Raw genomic sequence first — 21,201 nt, 5'->3', positions numbered from 1 at the left:
CAAGTTTTATTGGAGAATATTTTCCCATTGAAGACCATATGGAGGTTACATGATCAAAAGCAGAGAAGAGAATTACTTATGATTATGATGGGTTCAACAGTATCTTTGTTGATATGATCAAGTTACAATCTTCCATGGCTTACTTTTATAAAGTGCCATTTTCAACAAGTAAAATGCTTGTCATATAAAGTGCTGTTTTCAGTAGGTAAAATGCTTGTCATATATTATTGGCTTCGTTTCATGTGCTTGCTATCAAGAGGAGATGTATTTGAATAAAGAAGAGATCATGCATGACACAAGATTGGGATCAGATGTCCATCATAGAGAGGCAACGTGATGCACATGATAGATGGATGGAACTTTCTAATCTCCAAGCAAGGCTAACCAGAAACTTTTCATCTTCAAGGGAAATGGGTGGAAATGCCTATCAAAGGCCTTTATCAATTGAGAGTCAAAACAAAAGACAATATGCTTTTGAAGACATAAGGAGTATATAACATTATGGTGGCAATGCTCAAAGTTAAAAGGTTGCGGATGAAAAAGCAAGATTTAGGTTTGCCATGATGTACGGACTTATGCATACAAGGTTGTTGAAACCAATGAAAGTGCAAGCTTTTCTGGAGTATATGGTGTCTACTCAAGTGGGTAGTTTATGGCTCAAAACAGAAGAGCCATTTACACAAACATTGTTTGCATTTGATGGTGTAGGAGTCACTTGCATCATGGGACATGATTGGATTCGTATAATTGGGAAACCAGAGAGCTACAACGGCTGCAAGTTGCAGGCCTATACTTGTCTACAGGGAGCCGAGACAGGCTGAGAAGACAGGCAAACGTCTACAGGAAATATTAGTTCTTATTGTTTTCCTTATATGGTTTAATTATTTCATGAGCGAGAGAAAGAGAGAGAGAGATTAAACATGGTCTGTAAGAATTGCAGGTTCCTTGATGAAGCTCTCTTTTCTTTCTATCTTCTCTTTTCTCCTCTGATGAGAAGATATATGATTGTATCAAATTACTTCATACCTTAATACATCATTGAAATACTCATATGTGAGATCGTGGGTCTTACATATGGGGGGGCATATTGAACCCAATGCTTTTGTCTTGTGTTCATAAATATTTTTATGTTTAAGTTTTTCATTTAATTCTTCTAAGGTTGATGTATTATCCTGTAGTTAACTTATTTAAAGTAATTTGTAAAATTTATTGAAATCTTGTACTTGGAGAAAAGGTCTTTCAATAGTGGTATCAGAGCTACATGCCAAGTACAAGATCTTTTCACATGCTTAGGGAAAGAAAATCAAAGATGTGGGTTATGGACTAACCTATTAATAAATGGACTATAGTGCTTTTGCTATTTTGCAGAACATCATTGCAATTGAATCTATGTAAGGTGCTACCTTCCTACTCTTAACTTGATCTTACGATTGCCAAGTTTCATATTTATTATTTAAGTTTATTTCAACTTCAAATAGAAATTAATCTTTTCATCAATCGCCTTTGACATTAAGGTAAGCACATATATTTAGACTTGTTGATTTGAGCCATTTCAAACCTAAGGATTGCTTTCCTCAAATTTGAGAGAGATTCTTGCTACTATAAATATCTTATAAAGGTATTTATACAAACCTCAATGAAATTATGACTTACATTTTGTACAAGTTTATTTTATCCGGTTTAATTTGATCTATCTTTCTTTTATGTCTTGAACTTTGTTATTTTTCATTTATAAGAGTGAGATATTAAATAGTTAAATTCAAGTTTTCATTTTATTAATCAAGATTGTTAGAATTGTTACTAGTCATTCATATTTATATTTGTATTTAAACTTACAATGTATTGAAAATTCATTTCTATCTATTGTTTATTTATAATCTCACATCCTCTCAAATAACTTTTCAACACTCAAGATTAGTATCTATTATCTTGTATCCATAATCAATTTATCTTTCATTGTTATGATGTTAAGTTTCTCACGAATTATGTTCAAAAATTTTATATTGCTTATTCATAGAAACCATAACGATTCACATCTCTTGGTGGAGTGCTAAATTGTTTTGACAGATAATTTCAATCACACCACAACAATGGAGGTATGTGTTGACTTTATTTAACCAACCATTCACATCATTTAAATTTTCTTTTATTTTTATAATAAAATAAGCATTCTCTTCTAGAACAATTATACTCTATTTGTCAATTCTTAAATGGATACCTGGACGGTTTTGTTCCACCTATCCAGTTGCTATCCTAGGCAAGAGGGATGTCATGGTTTATCCGTCCATCCTTCTGTGGTTAATTAGGGACGCCTAATTACCACTATGTTCGAAGCATAGCACTTGGGTGATTCCGAATATTCCATGTGTAGGACATATGAAATTAGGGATGGCTAGAACTAAGTGTTGGATATAATGCTTATGTGTTATCGTGTAACTTTAGCATGTGTTGCTAATGTAAATGTATTTGAATGGACAACCTTGTGTAGGTTGGTGAGATTGACGAGCTTTGTGCACATAAGCCGGAATGGCTGGGATGTGATGGTGATGATATGGTGTGAGTAATTACCGAGAAAGGTTTTCTCCAGCCACACACTGGATGACAGTTGTTTTCTTGGAAAAGAGGCACTGATCTGGTGTGTTTGATCACCCTCTGGAGTCATTGGGGCTGCCCACGACTTAGAGAAAACTGGACTTGAGTACAGGTTAGTACTCATGATTGTTGTCGATGTTAGTAGTTGTCATCTGACATTGTGTGATAGTGGACAACTAGTATAGTTGGAGAGAGTGTGAGCATGTGCTTCTCATTAGCCAAGGTGAATATGGCATGAATATAAGACAATGGATCAAGATGGTTGATATCCTAACAACAATACCTGGCTTTTGGTATGACGGGATGCTTCTTATCAATTGTTATTATTTTTTGATGGTTTATTATTGATGGTTTTGGTAGGACTTGCTAAACACATTTTATTGGTAATGTATGATCTAATGTACCATGTGTACAAATCTGCTGGTTTGTTGGAATTTTCTTTTGTCAAATTTTTGGACCAGGTTTTACAAGCTACGCAACTGAGGACAGTTGCTTTTTTAACCAGGAGGACTATTATGTGAGTGAACTTTCTTGAGAATTTAATTATATTATTCAATAAAAATTATAGTTAGAGATGAGAGTATATAAATATCTCTAAACAATTAGAAAAATATAAAGAAAATGAATTTGTGATAAAAATAACATCTTTATGATAGAGATCCCAAAAAGTAGGTCGATTTTTACATACGGTGGAATTTAGCGAAACGGCCTATGTTAAGTACCAACTCGACTATATTGTGACAAAAAACCAGAGAGCTACAACAGTTGCAAGTTACAGGCCTGTACTTGTATACAAGGAGCCAAGACAGGCTGAGATAGGCAAACGTCTAAAAGGAATATTAGTTCTCTTATTGTTTTCCTTATATGGTTTAATTATTTTATGAGAGAGAGAGAGAGAGAGAGAGAGAGAGAGAGATTAAACCTGGTTTGTAAGAATTACAGGTTTCTTGGATGAAGCTCTCTTTTCTTTCTATCTTCTCTTTTCTCCTCTGATGAGAAGATTATGATTGTATCAAATTACTTCATACCTTAATAAATCATTGAAATACTCATATGTGAGATCGTGGGTCTTGCATATGGGGGGGTCTTATGATTGTATCAAATTACTTCATACCTTAATAAATCATTGAAATACTCATATGTGAGATCGCGGGTCTTACATATGGGGGGACAAATTGGACCCAATGCTTTTGTCTTGTATTCATAAATATTTTTCTATTTAAGTTTTTCGTTTAATTCTTATTCTAAGGTTGATGTATTAACTTGTAGTTAACTTATTTAAAGTAATTTATAAAATTTGTTGAAATCTTGTACTTGGAGAAAAGGTCCTGTAATACCAAAGTTATCATCAAATTATAAATGGAAGGTACAAAATTTAAGCCTCAAAGTAACAAAGATAAGATGCTTTACATACTGTAAAATCTTTTGTGTATATACAATTATAAGAAACAACATATAAATGTCTTCAAAAGGTGGCTAATAAGTACTCTTATTTCTTATGTCTTGCTCTTTGATCTTTTCAACTTCCACCAATTTTATCTAACAATTTTAGAGATTCTTCCATCAAGAGGCACATACAATCAAACATCACATGCATATTACGTACTCTTATTTCTTCTTGTCTTGCTCTTTGATCTTTTCAACTTCCACCAATTTTATCTAGCACTTTCAGAGATTCTTCATCAAGGGGCACATACAATCAAACATCAGCATGCATATTCTTGATGGTAAGGCCACTGTAAGTAGAACCATAACTAGAGTTTCACAGTATCTATGAGATAACGATCAATTTCTTTGGTTGTCTATGTGATGTTCACTTCATGTAGAATAGGGGTCTAGTGATGTTCACTTCTAGGCGCTTCCTCTTTATGTTGCATTTTCATGTTCAAGAAGCAAGACTATCCATAGCATTTTCACACAAGAAGGGAGTTTTAAGTGGGTTGTTTTTCTTTGCGTTTTCATGCCAAGTGAATCAATGTGTCACTTCAAATCAAGCCCCCTTGGCCCACACAGGTTCTTCCAGCATGTAGGCTTTCTAACAGTTTTCACAGTCAATGTTTTCACAACTAAAAGCCATGGTTTGAAGGAGATGATGACGTGTGGATGCATCATGGTGTAGAGAAGGTGGAAAGCCTAAGGAAAGGGTTTCTTGATTAAGGTGTATGACCAAGGCATGATGGTGTAGGCCAACCCATGGCCTTTCCCTATCATCATGGTCTTGGGGAGTGGAACAATTTTTTAAATTCTCTTTGTTAATGTGGAAAATCTTTATTAGCTCTCTATTTAACATTCCATGTGTTGATGTGTCAAGGTTTTATTGGCCTTCTATATTTTAGCATTCTCACTACTTATGTGTCATCAATTCATGTGCTTTCATTTGAGTAAAATTCCCACTGATGTGTCAATATCCTATGGTACATTCTTTAAAAACAAAGCATACTGATTTGATGGCTGGGATTTATTTTCCCAACACCCACCAAGACAATGATGGTGTAGGGAAAAGCCATGGGGAGGCCTTTCCCTAAAGGCAAATGGGGAGCTGGTGCTAACCAGTGACCCATTTTCCTAGGGGGAGGCCAACCCAGTATATAGTTGAGATTTCGAAAACATGTTAATTTTAGTAATTGTTTTCATATATTTTAGTTATGAAACCAGCATATAGTGGAGATTTAGGAAACAAAAATCAAATAGATTTAAGAGTTGTCCTTATATTTGATTAGTTGAAAAATATTTTTTTTTCAAGTAGTGGATGGAGGCCAGTCAAATGCATGGGCTTGTCAGCGGGTATGCTAGCTGCCATGCTCCACGCGAATGAAGCGATGATGTCAAAAAAGGTGGAGGGGTTTGATACATTCTAGACGATCATGGGGTACACTAATACCATGTCTCTCGAACATTTCCTGTGTACATAAGAAATCCACAATTATAGCCATATACTTACATATGTTGACTCACCTACACTAAACAACTAGGAGATGTTAGTTGATGAATGTATTAGAAATCTAAGGTGGTTCAAATGTAATTAGAGCCATGTGATTAGTATAACAATATTGCTAATGAAAAGAGATAAATACTTAATCACATAAGTAAGATAATGAGATCATAATGATGTCCACCACTCGCTATGTTATGCGTTCATCGCTGCCGACAAAGTGTTATTTTTTCGGCTTGAACTTATTAAAGTAAGAATCAATGCATTGGTGTGAAAGAGAAGAGATAGAAATACCTTGATAATCCAATGGAATACCCTTCAATGCTCCATTTTTTATCAACACCCTCCAAGGAGAGAGGGAAAGAGGGAGAGGGGGAGGGACAACACACGAGAGTGGGGATAGAATATGAATGGCGCAACTGTAAATCCCTCATAGTCCCAGTTTTCTCGAGTTCAGTTTTCCAAGTTTACTTTCTTCCCGAGATTACTTTCATGGGCGCCAACCTTGTGCGTGAAGCTCAAATTTGAAAAATTATCTTACTTGTTATTAACTCTCAATGATGTGCATTTATTCGGCCCAACGTGCTATGTACTACCACATTTAACCTACAATGAATGATGGCGTTTTGAATTACATTCCTCTCGAGAAAGATCACCGGCAATCGTCTCCTCGACGGCCACCTAATTCCGACCACCCGAGATTACTTTGCCACCTTGAGTCATCGATGACCATCCACCATCCCACTGGCCACCCGTGCCCCCAACCATCGTGAATCCAACAACCCACCTACCCTAATTCAACCCCACACCGTTGATCAAATAAAGCTGAGGATTAGCCATTCTCTCAATCTATGTCCTTGATGTGGAATATGTACTTGTTTTTGTAGAAAGAATAGGGTCTACAACTTGATAATTAGGTGACGCGGGCTCTAGTCAATCACAACAAGGCGTGCTTGTGTATGCAAAATATAATCTCAAAAGAAATTTAGGCACACGCCTTGTTGTATGCAAAATATAATCTCAAAAAAAATTTAGGCATTTAAAAGCAGTGTGAGAAAAGATAGTGAGAACATGTTGAATGCTGTCACTATCTATTATTATCTGGCTACTTAGCCCTAACCATACTCGAGACTCAGGGAAAGGAAGATAGGGGTCGTACTAGGTCCTAGTTGGTCTTGCATATAGCTCCGACATGTACCAGCACTAGGCCAATGGCTAGTTTAATCCACCTACTAACCCAATACACACTCTGCATACAACCCCATACGCAACACGAGTATAGGTAGCTAATATCGGTAATATGCAACTATCGATGGGAGAGCCATTGAGTGACAAGTCCTCCTCTAGAGATAGAAATGCATCTAAACAAGTCTTCTACTCTAAACACATGTAAAGGAAGAGGTAGTGGATGTTTTGGAGGACACGGCCAAGGAAGAGATTAATTTGGAAATGAGAATTAGGAGTAGCATTAATCATATGATTCAAAAACACACACAAGTGGAAGAGGCCAGTCTAGAGGTGGGGGGAGCCAAAGAGGCCACTATAAAGGTGGAAGGAGCGAAAGAAGCCAATGTAGAGGCGAGGGGAGCCAAGAGGCCAAGCTAATTGGACCAGACAAGACAACAGACAAGTAGCATAGAGTGCTACTATTATGGCAAACCAAGTCATGTAAAAATTGATTACTACAACAAATAGATACGTTAGAAGCAACAAATTGCAACAAGGAAATTATGTATCCACAAGTAAAAAGTAACTTGAAGATAGAAGTGAGCAACTATTTGCTATGCAACATAATATGGTGAACTCGATATGTGTCTCCAAATGTATTCACAAATGCTGATGATGTGCATCTCTAACTATATGATCCACTCGTGTGAATGGTTTAGAGTTTGAAGAACTTGGATAGATGAGATAACGTAGTTCATCGGGTTTGTAAAGACTTGAGCACTTTAGTCTTCAGCTCTCGGATCTGCATTGGGTATTGATGCCATTATGGTTCCTATGCTTGCTTGAGTATTTTGTAGAGTGTGACTAGCTTGCTTTTATCTCGGAGAAGGGCAACCAAATATTAACTTCACAAACTATTGCTTTTCGCTACTCATTGCCTCTCTCATTCTTTTCAACTCTCCAAGATATTAATATTCCTTGTCCTCAAACTGCAGTTGTGGCCCATCTTTGTGTGTGAGGATGTTGCTCCATGCTCTCGAGTGTAAGATGCTGAGTACCTTCTTTTGGGTATGCTCACCTATAGATAGTTCTCTTGATTTTTCTAGATAAGGTCCAATTTTGTCCTGCTTCTAGGCCTCTTGCAAACTCTTGATCTCAGAGTGTCTCATATTTTTTTTCAAGTTGACTAGTCGTCCACAAAGACCCCATGTTCCTTTGTGGTGATCCCTTGAACTCTCTCTGTTGGCCATCATTGTCTACAATTGTAGATACGACCTGGCCATCTTGTCCATTTGATTCTTCGGCACACGGTTCCATATTACCCACTCACCTTATCGTGTGCAGGTAACAACATATACAACTGTTTTAACATCTAGATGCAAAATATTTCATCGCTGGGATTTATCACAACTTAAAAAAGTCGTGTAACATTTTGTTCTTTGAATACTTATTTGGCATGTATTGTAAGACACGTTCAACGGTTGCCACCCAAATTTGTTGCTCAGAACCGTTGCTCTCAAATTGTTCAAATATGAGAAGCAAAAGCTTCATTTAAATTGGTAATAACATGTGCCAACTCACACACACTAGGACGTGCCACTTTGGTGCATGAGCCTGACCTATTTGTACAATCCTGACTCCAAGGGATGATGGTTAAGTGAGGGCGCCAAAATAATCTTCGAGATTAACTGCAGACCTTAAAACATAATGGATATCTTTAATTGGAAGTGGCATAAAATCGCTTCCACTACAAGATTTTCCCTATTGTTATTCACCATTGTTCTTTTCAATAAGACAATTCTGTATTTTGACTATCTTCTTTTTTCCAACTCTTTACTGAAAAATAACCAAGGTTACTAATATCCACTATGGCTTGACAAGTATTTTATGAAGGGACTCTAGACTAATGGTTTTAGTGCATTTCCTATAAAAATCACAAAGGCCAAGAGAACTGGAGGTGTCCTCACAACCAATGTTATGCAGAGTCATGAAACCACCAAAATCATGTCGCCTGACTGCACTGCTACCATTAGTGGATTGCAGAATATTTTTGTTTTAAACTTGCCACAAACTTTCGTGTATGTGAGGGACACTTAAGACGCTAAACCTAATGCACTTCATAGCCAATGTGACCTTACGATTCAACTCTTTATTTAAGGCTTCTCAAAGAGGTATTTGCATACCACATTACCCTTCATTTTGTGCCATGTCAACCGCTCCTCCTAAAACAAAACAAATTACCCTTCATTTCTACTCCGTACCATCCATTTATGATTTGTCAAGGTGATCTAAAAAGGCAATATTTCCCATGACTACCAAGCTTCTCAAAGAGGTTTTGCATGCCACATTGCACTAAAAGCCAAGATGATTAGAAATTTAGATGGCAATATTTCCCAGGACGACCTCTAAATAAGGCAGAATTGATCAAAAAAATACACCAATCAACCCAGTAATTGGATGTTAGAATGCAATCTTTATTGTGTGTGAGGATCTAGAAAGTTAAGTGGAAAGCATAAAAGCAAGGACCACATAATATTAATACTATTAGTTGAGAGAGATGTAAGTGACCGCATTCAAGGCCAAAAAATGGCACACATTAGGCACGTAAATTAGGGTGAAAACATTGCAAAATGGTGTCCAAATAGTAATGCCCTTTCATGACAAAAGATCAAAGATCCAATGGCCTGACAAGTTCATTACATCATGCTGCCCGTGCTGTAAGCTGCATACCTTTATTCCTACAGCTTTTGACGTAGGAGTGCGTCACAAATTATCCAACTCCAAGACCTTACGATACTTTGATAATATGAAATATGACAGCCCTAAAATTGACAGTTTTCTACCATTCAAAGACGACTTATACTTGAAAAGAATAGCCCCACTCTAGATCTGAAATTCACACCACCTCCAATAACTAAATTCCCTCATTCAACTCATTCTAGATTCTCTGGAATTTGCATGCTTACATCAAGATAAGCATTATACAGGGATGCCATAATTGGCTATTTTTGAAACCTTCTTGGTCAAGTCATTTCTTTGTTGCTTAGCCTCCGCTGCCATAGACGCAACCTGCAAGGTGTTCTGAATGTTTTAGCAGCATTATAAACTAGGGGAGAGCATATAAATAATACTTCCACTTATCACAGTTACTCCTATAGCTCCTCCCCCAAGTACCCTGAGATGATTCCTTGTGGTTAAACCAAACATCTTAGCTTTCAAGCCTGCTATTGGAATGTTTGGGTTTACAAATAGATCAACCAAACAAAAAACAATCATATAATGGCTTCAAAATCAAAATTTTGGCTGTCACAAAAAACATCATTGACGACAGCCTCCAACTTTCCACCCTGAGATGATTCCTTGTGGTTAAACCATACATCTTAGCTTTCAAGCCTGCTATTGGAATGTTCGGGTTTACAAATAGATCAACCAAACAAAAAACAATCATATAATGGCTTCAAAATCAACATTTTGGCTGTCACAAAAAACATCATTGACGACAGCCTCTCCACAATGTGGCAGAGCTGATGCCCTTAGCCAAATCAGCTTTCTGATCAAGTTCTCAGTCCAAAGTAGTGAGAGGCCCAAAAGAGAAAAGATTCGAACATATGTGAAGCATCTTCCCTTATCAAAAAACATGAAATTTCCCTCATGAACAATCTGAAGGATCACGGTTTTAAAATTGAGAATTCTTCGTAGGCCATTGGAACTAACCTGAGTGGAGGGGATGAGGCGTAAGAAGGGATACACTCCAAACTCTCTCAAGCAGTTCCGGATACCTTAAGGAGTTTGGAATGCCTAAAGGAGTTCAGGATGCTCCCAAAAATACTCTTCGTCCATCCATTTGGCATCAATGGAAAGATGGTTTTCAATTTCAATAGGTAATACCTTTGTAAACGGTCTTCTGTTAGCATCCTTTCCTAGTGAAAAACAATGTACTTGGCTTGTAAAATCTCCTCCATCTCATCCACTTCTAGTGGATCATCCAAGCATAGTTGTTTCTCATACTGGTACGAACCTATCCATACCGTACGGTTCATACGGTACAATTTTGTACGATATCATACGGTACAAATTGACCATTGGCAGTTTCTCACTCTAGTTTTTGACCCTTCCAAATTGACAATGTCTAAGTTTGTAACTGTTATATAAAAAAAAAACGTATTTTATTGTACGGTATCCCAAAATTTCATATCGTACCAAGAATTCTCGTACGGTACCGCACTGTACAGTATCATTACTCCTATTTTCATACCGTGACAACCTTGCATCCAAGACTAGATCCACTAGTGTCAACCCCTCCTACTTTCGTAAGAGGCTTACATGGAAAGCATTGTGGGTGTTCAAATGATCCAAGAATTTCAATCTAAAAAATACTTAATCTAGAAAGGCCCACCTCATCTACTTCTACAAGACTGGTTCCATCGGTGTCAACCCCTCATACTTTCCTAAGAGGCTTACGTGGAAAGCATTGTGGATGTTCCAATGATCCGGCTGGAAGGGCCTATAATACCTCTTAGCAAGCTTTGGGTATGCCTCTTCCTTTCTCAAACTTAAGGCAGACCCAAACATGAATGAAAGATACTTTTAAGGTCAACTTGCCTTCTATGCTTGTCGGCGTCCCTCATGTTTGTCCTGGAAGCGTTCAATGGTTGTCCAAACCTTAGCAAAGGGTATATCCAAATCTCTCACAAATTCATCTATAGCAAAGATCTCACCTTTGGTCCGGAAGATGGGGTGGTAGAACTACCTTTCCATAAATGATCTCAAAAGAAGCCTTACCCCTAGAAGAGTGCACCACATTATTTTATGCAAACTCTACCAATGTTTCCATCAACCTTTAAGAGATATACATGACTCTTGAAACGTGTAATTCTTCTTAGTGTTTCATTATGTCCAAACTTACAAAATGATGAGAGGAAAAAGCAGCTGAGAAAAATAAAATGAGCAACACAGGATAGCGAAACCAGACACAGCATACATCAAGAACCTTCTGATGACACGTTTGGCCTATTGTAAATCCGTTTCAAGATTACTTTAAAGAACAAAAATACATGCTAACATAATAGAGAAAGCAGGAAGCAAAATACAGAATTTTCCATACCTCAGCTCGAAACATCCGTGCATCTTGGCCAGGCAACTCTCTTAGACTTTCCATTAAACCTGCACAATGGAGTCAAAGAAGAAAGTTCACAATATATGTTTCTTTCCTCAGCGGACATCAGAGAAAGAACCTTAAATTTACTGCTATATATGCACGTTCAAAAGCATGTACTTTAACCAACCTTTGGCTTGACTTTCAGTCTTGTGAATGGAGGTTACAAGATTTTGGAGCTGGCTTCCCGCTTGTCTAAACAGCATTTAAAAAAAAAAGTTTAAAAAAAGAGTGTGCTTAGAAGAGTCACAATCATAAAATTTGAGAAGAACGATGGCATTGTCACGGAACAAGCAATGTAAAGCTACATACTTCAATTTGGTTCTTCCCCTTAGAAGTTCATCTTCTGCAAATCTTGCTCTTTCCTGCCATTCAAGGCGATCATGAATGAAAGACTTACAGAAACAACAACTTGATAAATCTAAACTGAAAATTAACACCAAATTAAGGACAAACCCTGTGCTTGAATCAAACCTCAAGCTTCTTGCTTTCATTTTTCAAAAGGTCCACAGACTGATGCAGTTCTTTGACCCTTTTCTCAGAGCTTGTGAGTAGTGACTGCATAAAGTACCCAGTCAATTAAATATGCATTAGAGGTTTCGCCATATTGTCAATAGAATCTGCTATTTATGTTACCCACAAAGGCAATTTCTTTATAAAAAAAACCACATTGAAAAGGAAAAACAATTCTTAAACAAGTAGGAATATCGTGGGAAAGATGATGTTCAGGAACATTAAACAAGCACTCTGCATTTCATTCCGGCAGAGTTTTTGCGCACAGCCTGCCACCTCCTCCTTTTTCTATAACATAGAGACGTGTGAAAGTGACAAAATCGATGAACTACTTGTAACAAACCCACTTAATCAAAAATCACAAATAATGAAAGAAAGTAGGATTCAGAAAAAAGAGACATGAGACCTCATTTGAGAGGGGAATAGGCCCCTCCCTCTTTGTAGGAATTTATTAAATCCAACCAAGGGCACGAAGTGCTTGAACCAGAACTGAAAAGATGCTCACAACCGGGTACATCCAATAAAGTGGGCTGAAATCTGAAAATTCTGATTTTTGGGGCTTGGAAACCCTAACCCTAATTTCTGCACACCGTCCAGGCAGCAAGCTATCTTCTCTGTCCACCCCTTGGTTTCACCAAATATGGTGCAATATGGCCAGGACAGCCGTCGTAGATCGTTGTTGAGAATGTACAGCAAGTGTATTCTCTAATATGTAGCCTTGAAAATGATGAGAAGTGCTTTAAAAAATGAAGAGGGAGTGCTCCAATTTATAGATTTGAGGCTTCAATGCTCTAAATAAACTCCAAATGACAAGTGGCTACTTTAATTGACAAGTGTAAGGCCACTTGTCCCATTCTAGATGCAACATGTCCCATTCTAGATGCCACTTGTCCTCATTTGTAACCCTGTATGCTAAAAATATCTCAACTCGTAAAGATTTTGTCAAAGATGCTTTGGCAAGTGCCCCCATTTGTTCAGCTTGCAGACGTAATGATGCAAATGGAATATCTATTCGAGTTTGTCCAAAAATAGCAACTCTCCTAAAATCTAGGCGTTGCATGCTTTGGGTCCAAGAAGGCTTTGTTGTAAAGATTCACCTGTTCATGGTTTGTTCAAATGATTTGAGCATCTGGTTTCCCCTCCGAAACCACTCATCACTCATTACGGCGTTCTCGTCAATTTGACTACCAAAGTGCTAAAACCAGTCAGATATATGGGTATCTGGTCTATGACCACCCGACTGAAAACTTTGGGCATTCTGGCCAATGGCCACCCGATACATATGGCCTGTCTATAACCGGACCCCTACTTTGTTCTTCAAATTGACCATTGTTTTCTCAAAACTGTTTCATATGTGAGTTGGTAATTACCGGATAGCATGAATTGTGATTTTTATATCTTTTGAGGAGTAGCTAATTAAGCTAGAATGCTGATTTTTATTTATGGGTAGCCATTGGCCAGAATGCCCAAAGTTTTCAGTCGGGTGGTCATAGACCAGATGCCCAGATGATTGGATTTAGCACTCGGGTGGTCAAATTGAACAGAACGCCCAGATGAGTGATAAGTGGTTTCGAAGGCGAAACCAAATGCTCAAATCATTTGAACAACCCATGAATAGATGAATCTTTACAACAAAGCCTTCCTAGACCCAAAGCATGCAACTCCTACAATCTAAGAGAGTCGCTATTTTTGGCAGACTTTGATGGAAATTCCATTCGCGTCAAAACCTCTAGATTTTCGCAAGGATCAAGAGTTACTAAAGCACCTTTGTCAAATTCTTTATGAGTTGAGTTATTTTTAGCATAGAAAGTTATGGAAGAACCACCTCTTAAATTAAGACATGTGGCATCTAGAATGAGACAAGTGCCCCTACAATTGTCATTTCACCTTACACCATAGTCACCAGGGAACGGGAACGGATATGGGAACGAGGGCCAATCCGGAACGGGGACGGGACCCCTTGCAATCCGGAACGGGATCCGGAACGACACGTTATCATATTTCAATACACATGAGTAGACAAATATACAATTAAAAGTAGGCAAAAAGATCATAACCTTGGTTTTCCCAAGGTTCACTATGAGCCCCTGCTGTGCACAGAAGTCATCAAGAGCCACAAGGTGTCTTTGAAGCCCAACCTGCGTGTCGGATACCAAGACGATGTCATCAGCATAAAGCATAACATGGACAGTAATACCTGATAGCTCAACCCCAGAGCCTCCTCCCTGTGTGATGTAATCGACCACCTCATCAATATAGAGCCCAAAGAGCGTGGGGGAGAGCGTGGGAGAGAGAGAGAGAGAGAGAGAGTCTCGAGCTCAAATTTCAATGCTGCCAATGCCTTGGGATGTGCACTGTACTTGAGTGTACTTGAGTCTTGGAATTTGCAGGTTTATAAGTGCTACAGCCTACAAAGGTACGTTTTTTCTGAACGTTGAGAATGACATATTTTTCCTTAATGTTGGGAATAACGTTCGTTTTTGCCATGCTAATGTTGCAACATGCCGTTTTTTTTTTCCTAACGTTTTAAAAGGCAGTTTTTTTCATAACGTTGCAACAAGCCGTTTTTTTTTTCTTTAAATGTTTAACAAGGTTTAAAAAGGCCCAAAAAATCAGCTCGTAGAGGAGGACACCCAGAGTCCACGTCGTGGCCGGTCCCACCCCCACAGGATCTGGGGGGCCACGTACTCCTCTGTTCCCAAGTAGCCTGCAGGACGGGCGCCACTTTGGCCTTTGGGATGCCGGCAGTGGGCGGTTGGTTTCGACGGTTCTGGCTTGGGCCATTTTTTTTCTCATGAATTTCGGTTGAGCTTAATAAATGCTTACTTTATACTATATAGGAAACATTCCGGCCTTTTTTAAAGGGTGCCCAATGTTTGGGCACCTTGTTCAATGTTTAAAGAAAAAAAAACCGTTTTTGCCCAGCATTTCTTACACAAAACGGCGTTCCTCTCCCGGAACGCATGCTCACATTATGGGAACGGATTTGAGGCGCTCCAAAACACCACCCCGTTCCACCACGTTCCAGCGTTCCCATCTATATGCATGGCACGTTCCCTCGTTCCTACTCTATGGAACGGCGTTCCCATGTGACTATGCCTTACACTCCTCAATTTTAGCTTAACACTTGTCAATTAAAATAGCAACTTGTCATTTGGAGCTTACTCTTTCCATTCTAGAGCATTGAAGCCTCAAACCTATAAATTGCAGCACTTCTCTTCATTTGGATAATACACTTCTCATCTATTGTTAAGAATCAAGCACTTTGTGCCCGTGGTTTGATTCAATAAATTCCTGCAAAGAGGGAGGGTGTTTGTAAAAAGCAGTTCATCAATTTTGTCACTTTCACGTGCCCCTGCATTACATGGTATCAGAGCTACGTCTTCTCTTGTGAGAACTTTCTTGGGGTAACAGAACTTTTGGCCACTCCACAAATTACATTCACCATGTCAAGAGAAGGAGAGAAGAGTATTCAACAACAATTTGGAGGCTCTCCATGTTCTTTGATGGCGTCTTTTTCAGACTATGAGAAGATTCAAAGGTACAAAGAGCTCAAAGTAGATCCAGAGATTCAAGCTTTGATGGAGAGAGGAGCTAAAGCTAGAGCTGAAGCTAAAGTCTTTGAAGACTTTCTTACTGAGAAGGCTGCTATGATTGATGGTGTTGCTGCAGCGAAAGCCTACCTCAACATGAAAGGAGTCTCTAGTTCAAAAAAGTCGAAGACCATGAAATTTACTTCACCCACCAACACTAGAGGAGGTAGTCAAGCTGTAACCTCGAAGTCCCAGTCGCCTCATCTTGTCCTGAAAATCCTCATTAAGGACAAGGAGAAAGCCAAAGAACCACAAATATCCATGGTGACTAATTCGCCTAAGATTGATATGGCGAAAGAAGTAGCGGTTCATTAAGTAACTTCACAAGTAGCTGCCAAGCGGGAGTTCAAGCCCAGAGAAAAGAGCGTCAATTTTGATGCTTTTTATGGTAAGAGAGATTCTCAAAAAGCTATTTCTTTCATTAGGCAATTCGATGCTACTTTTGGTGGTGAAGATTATTCTGAAAAGTCCAAGATCTGGATGGCGAGAATGCACTTGAAGGATGCTGCCTTGAATTGGTTGCTCAAGATTGTCCATGAAGAGAAAGAACCGAATACATGGAAGGACTTCATGGTTGGATAGTGCCCCAAAAGGCCAAAGAAGGAGAATCAACCACAAAAATCAAGCCTTGGAGATGTATTTCTTTTAGCCAAGTATGAGAAGAGCTATTGAGCAATATATTAGGAAATGCTTGATCTACCAAAGGGTCAAATTTGATCAACGGAAACCAACTGGACTCTGCAGCCACCACTGCCAATTCCCAACCAGCCTTGGGAAAGTATAGCTATGGATTTCATTTTTGATTTACCAAAGTCAACCAATGGAAATGATGGGATATGGACCATAATTGACAGTTTTAGCAAGCAAGCCCATTTTATTCCAATGAAGAAAACTATCAAGGCAGAGCATATGGCTAAGCTGTTCATCCATAAATCTTAAGCATCATGGATTGCCACAATCCATTGTGGGAGAAAAAGATCCAAGAACTACCAGTCTTTTTTGGAGGGCTTGTTGGCTGCTAGCTGAACTAGGGTTTGGCACAACAACCTACACACACAGAGAGAAGAAGGCACACACAAGATGATGAGATACAAAGAGATGATTGCATTGGAATGTGTGGAGCTAGAGAGTCAACTCCATAATATCAAAATACAATCCTTTCACATCAGATATCCAAGGACAAAACCCAAAGAGAGAAAAATGCCCTTGGTTAGCCCATATTCACATGTGGTATTACTCATAGCATATATTCCAATAAATCCCCCCTATAGTAGCAATGTGAACCTGTACTTTTCGAAGCTTGCATACTTTGTTTTCATGACCATGCATCACAAAACCAATGGGCTGATTTACATAAACTTCTTCCTACAAATCCCCATTGAGAAAAGTTGATTTTATGTCCAACTAATGCACTTTCCATCCATGAAGGGCAGCCAATGCAACAGCACATCTAACTGTGGCCATACGAGAAGTAAGTGCGAAAGTCTCACCATAATCAATTCCCTTTTTCTAGCCATATCCTTTGGCCACAAGCCTAGCCTTGTACCTGACAATGGTACCATCAAGACTTTCTTTTCAACTTGTATACCCACTTTGTGCCAATTGGCTTCTTGCCATCACGCAAGTCTACCAAATCCCATGTGTTGTTTTTGTGGATGGAATCCATCTCATTTTGCATGGCTTTTACCCAATGCTCATCCTCATGAGCCTCTTCAAATGAATCTGGCTCATCTACATCACAAAGTGTACTCATGCAAGCTCCACATGGTTAGGAAGAAAGAAAGAAATATCACCTAAAAATTCCTCTTGAAGTTCCAAAACTATTCTCACATGGACGCTAAATGAATGCCAAAGGAGTATTTCAAGGATCATCCTAAAATACTCACAGCTTATGAAGAAGTTGACACGCCAGCACTTCATTCGTTGTCTTGAGGCCAAGATAGATTCTAAGGGGGAGGGATATAACCAGCCCCCTACTTTTCTCTTTAAATTAATCATTGTTTTGCTAAAAAATTGTTCCATATGTGAGTTGGTAATTACCAGATAGCTCATGGAGCATGAACTGTGATTTGTATATCTTTTGAGTAGCTAATTAAGCTAGAATGCTCATTTTTATTTACGGGTGGCCATTGGCTAGAACGCCTAAAGTTTTCAGTCGGGTGGTCATACACTAGATTTAGCACTCGGGTGGTCAAATTGAGCAGAACGCCCAGATGAGTGATACGTGGTTTCAAAGGCAAAACCAGTTGCTTAAATCATTTGAACAAACCATGAACAAGTGAATATTTACAACAAAGCCTTCCTGGACACAAAGGATGTAACTCCTAGAATCTAGGAGAGTTGCTATTTTTGGCATACTCTACTAGAAATTCCATTCGCGTCAAAACCTCTAGATTTTCGCAAGGATCAAGAGAACCTTTGTCAAATTCTTTATGAGTTGAAATAATTTTAGCATAGAAGGTTATGGAAGAAATACCTCTTAAATTAAGACATGTAGCATCATGAATGAGACAAGTGTCCCTACACTTGTCATTTTACCTTTACACTTTTTAATTTAGCTTAACACTTGTTAATTAAAGTAGCCACTTGTCAATTGGAGCTTACTCTTTCCATTCTAGAGCATTGAAGCCTCAAACCTATAACTTGGAGTGCTCCCTCTTCATTTGGATAATGCACTTCTCATCTATTGTAAAGATTCAAGCACTTTGTGCCCGTGGTTTGATTCAATAAATTCTTACAAAGGGGGAGGGGCATGTTCCCCTCTCAGTGAGGTCTCGGTTCTCTTTTCTCTGAATCCTACTTTCTTTCATTATTTGTGATTGTTGATTAAGTGGATTTGTTACAAGTAGTTCATCAATTTTGTCACTTTCACATGCCCCTACGTGACATTGTCACCCCCCATTCGAGTACAGCCTAGATTCCCCCTACCTCGACCTGTCACCAGCTCAAGGTATCGTCCCACCGACTCAGAGTATAGATTGGCAAAGCCGAGGACATTCCATATGAGGAGAGGATCTGCAGAGTATGCACCACGGGAGTGGCATAGGTCCATACGAGGAGAGGATATGCAGAGTATGCACCACGGGAGTGGCATAGGCCCATTATATGTTTATCTGTTTGGCTTACTATGAGATACGGTGGAGATTCCACTGCCTTTTCCGAGAGGAATTCACGTCACTTGCACAAGTCATACCGTATGAGGATCAGAGATGCCTCAACATTTACTCGATGGAGCTCGGGAGACAGGCCCAACCCCGATAGGACATCTCTAGCTTTCTTTCTTTCCCTCTCCCATTAGCTCCAGATCCAAGACATGCTCCACCACCACCACACCACCTTCTCACCTACTATTTATATAAGGGGACCACTCAACCACAGTTAGTAACCCCATGCTCGACATACTTGAGAGAGTTGTAGCCTCTACTAGAGGATGATGTGCCCCTGGTGCTTCATATTCTCGGGTACTCCATGATGAGATTCTCTTGTACTAGTGCTTATGTATCCCATGTACTCCCACATGATGATCATTGTATCAGCCTCTACTTTCAAAGAGCTATGTTAGTTGTACTTGTTTTGTTTTCCTTTTCCATGATGAGACATACCATGGATAGCATTGTATCACTTTGGTCTCATAGACCCATTGGATCTTTAGAAGACATTTAATATAACTTTCTTTCTTTCTCTCTCCCCTATAGACACATCAAAGATTAGGCAGTCTCCCACCACAGAGTTAGACGCCCTTGCCCTTAGAGATTCAGACCTTCCACCTCGGCTCCAGATTCAAGACATCCTATGATACCATAGGGGGCACCGCCTTAGGAGGTGGGCATCTCCGCGCTCTACTCCGCCATGGACATTTGAGCTCTCCATGTCTATTATTGTACACACAAAAACCTACATAGTACGCAGGCTCTATCTTTTTCTTTTTTTGTCCCTTCTACAAATCATCTCTTACATCTTTTTGATCTCATAGATCCTTTGGGTCTTTAGTAGCTCTTAATAAAATCTCTCTCTCTCTCTACTTTTAAACATTATCTTTAATGCAGAATTGGATAGAGTACAAAAAAGTCAAACATCTTTGATTTTTTCCCTCGTCGATTGAGCTTTCATTTGAGACTTACAACCATTTTTTAAAGCATCATTGTGTCTCTAGGGACCCTTTCACAAGCAAAAGAATCCCCAAGCTCATGAAACATCACCATTTTGATTGCATGGTTAGACGGCTCATCAATCAGGGCTATGATTTTTTGAGTTACATCCACTTTTTGAGCATCATGATATCTCTAGGGACCCTTTGATCGAATCCCCAGAGGTTACCACTAGACCACAACGAACGATCATAGGAAGGCAACAATCCCCATCGCTAGCACATCCACACAAAACCCGGGTGGAGAAGATACTTATGAGCCATGTCCACTCTGCTATTTATAGAGCTCCATCCAAGCCCCTAATTCGCATGTGGGATTACTCCACGAGTTCCTTGGCTCCTCACGCATTCCACCACAATGCATTGGTGGCAACCCAATTCTAACACCTCTCCAACAATGCAGGTGAACCCCCCTTGCCACATGGTCAACTTTTTGCAAGATTGTCAACTTAATAGTCGGCCAGGAGGACTGCGTTGACGTCGCCATAGCAAACTAGAATCCTTGCACTGCTACATTTTTTCGCATGAACATCTCCCTAGAGGTCCCTAGTCCTGTGAATCTTTGCAAGCCCTTTGCAATGGATCCTCATCATTGTCACCAGCAGCTTCTCACCATCGCTTGGAGGAAGATCTCAAGCAGCAGAAGTTCTACCAGGATCAAGCACTAGAGCTCTGATACCATGTCAAAGTTACGCAGCAGCAGCATGCACACCACCCTAGGGAACCGAGCAATGTCGATGCCTGGGCTCCCATCTCCCAACCGTTGCTCCCCCCAAAAATCTGACCGTAGGAGATATCTATGACAAGGTGCCACCACCCCTATATAAGACTCTTCGACATCCCATTCTCTTGCATATGGGATAATCCGCCACAACTTCTAGTCATGCGAAAACCTCAGAGTAGCTACGAGAATTGCCACCTCCTACACCCTCCTTCAATTCGAGTGCCTCGATCATCAGAGCCTATGACTGCCCAGGACCACACAAGCCGAGCTCTGATACCATGTCAGAAGTCACGCAGCAGCAGCACACCACCCCAAGGGACTGAACAACGTCGGTGGCTGTATGGCTCTTCATCTTCCCATGCTCTTGCATATGGGATA

General features: G+C 39.4%; 1 protein-coding gene across 2 annotated transcripts in view; it reads right to left on the bottom strand.

Annotated features, from left to right (window-relative positions):
• Positions 1–9,204: 9,204 nt before the first annotated feature.
• The window catches only part of LOC147610126 (RGS1-HXK1-interacting protein 1-like), a 97,659-nt gene continuing 85,662 nt past the window's right edge, over positions 9,205–21,201 (bottom strand). The window contains exons 5-9 of one of the 2 annotated variants that reach the window (XM_086786785.1): positions 12,321–12,404; positions 12,159–12,211; positions 11,967–12,041; positions 11,796–11,854; positions 9,205–9,760 (exon numbers count right to left, since the gene is read on the bottom strand). In XM_086786785.1, the coding sequence (XP_086642911.1) occupies positions 11,797–11,854; positions 11,967–12,041; positions 12,159–12,211; positions 12,321–12,404 (270 nt within the window). In that variant the 3' untranslated portion in view covers positions 9,205–9,760; position 11,796. The remainder of the gene's footprint in view (positions 9,761–11,795; positions 11,855–11,966; positions 12,042–12,158; positions 12,212–12,320; positions 12,405–21,201) is intronic. The other variant, XM_086786784.1, reaches the window with a different exon arrangement.

Source organism: Cibotium barometz, chromosome 50 (genome assembly GCF_041138505.1).
Source record: "Cibotium barometz isolate CiBa-2024 chromosome 50, ASM4113850v1, whole genome shotgun sequence".
NCBI lineage: Eukaryota > Viridiplantae > Streptophyta > Polypodiopsida > Cyatheales > Cibotiaceae > Cibotium > Cibotium barometz.
Note: the sequence above shows the minus strand (reverse complement) of the source record. Positions and strands in the feature narration are given on the sequence as shown.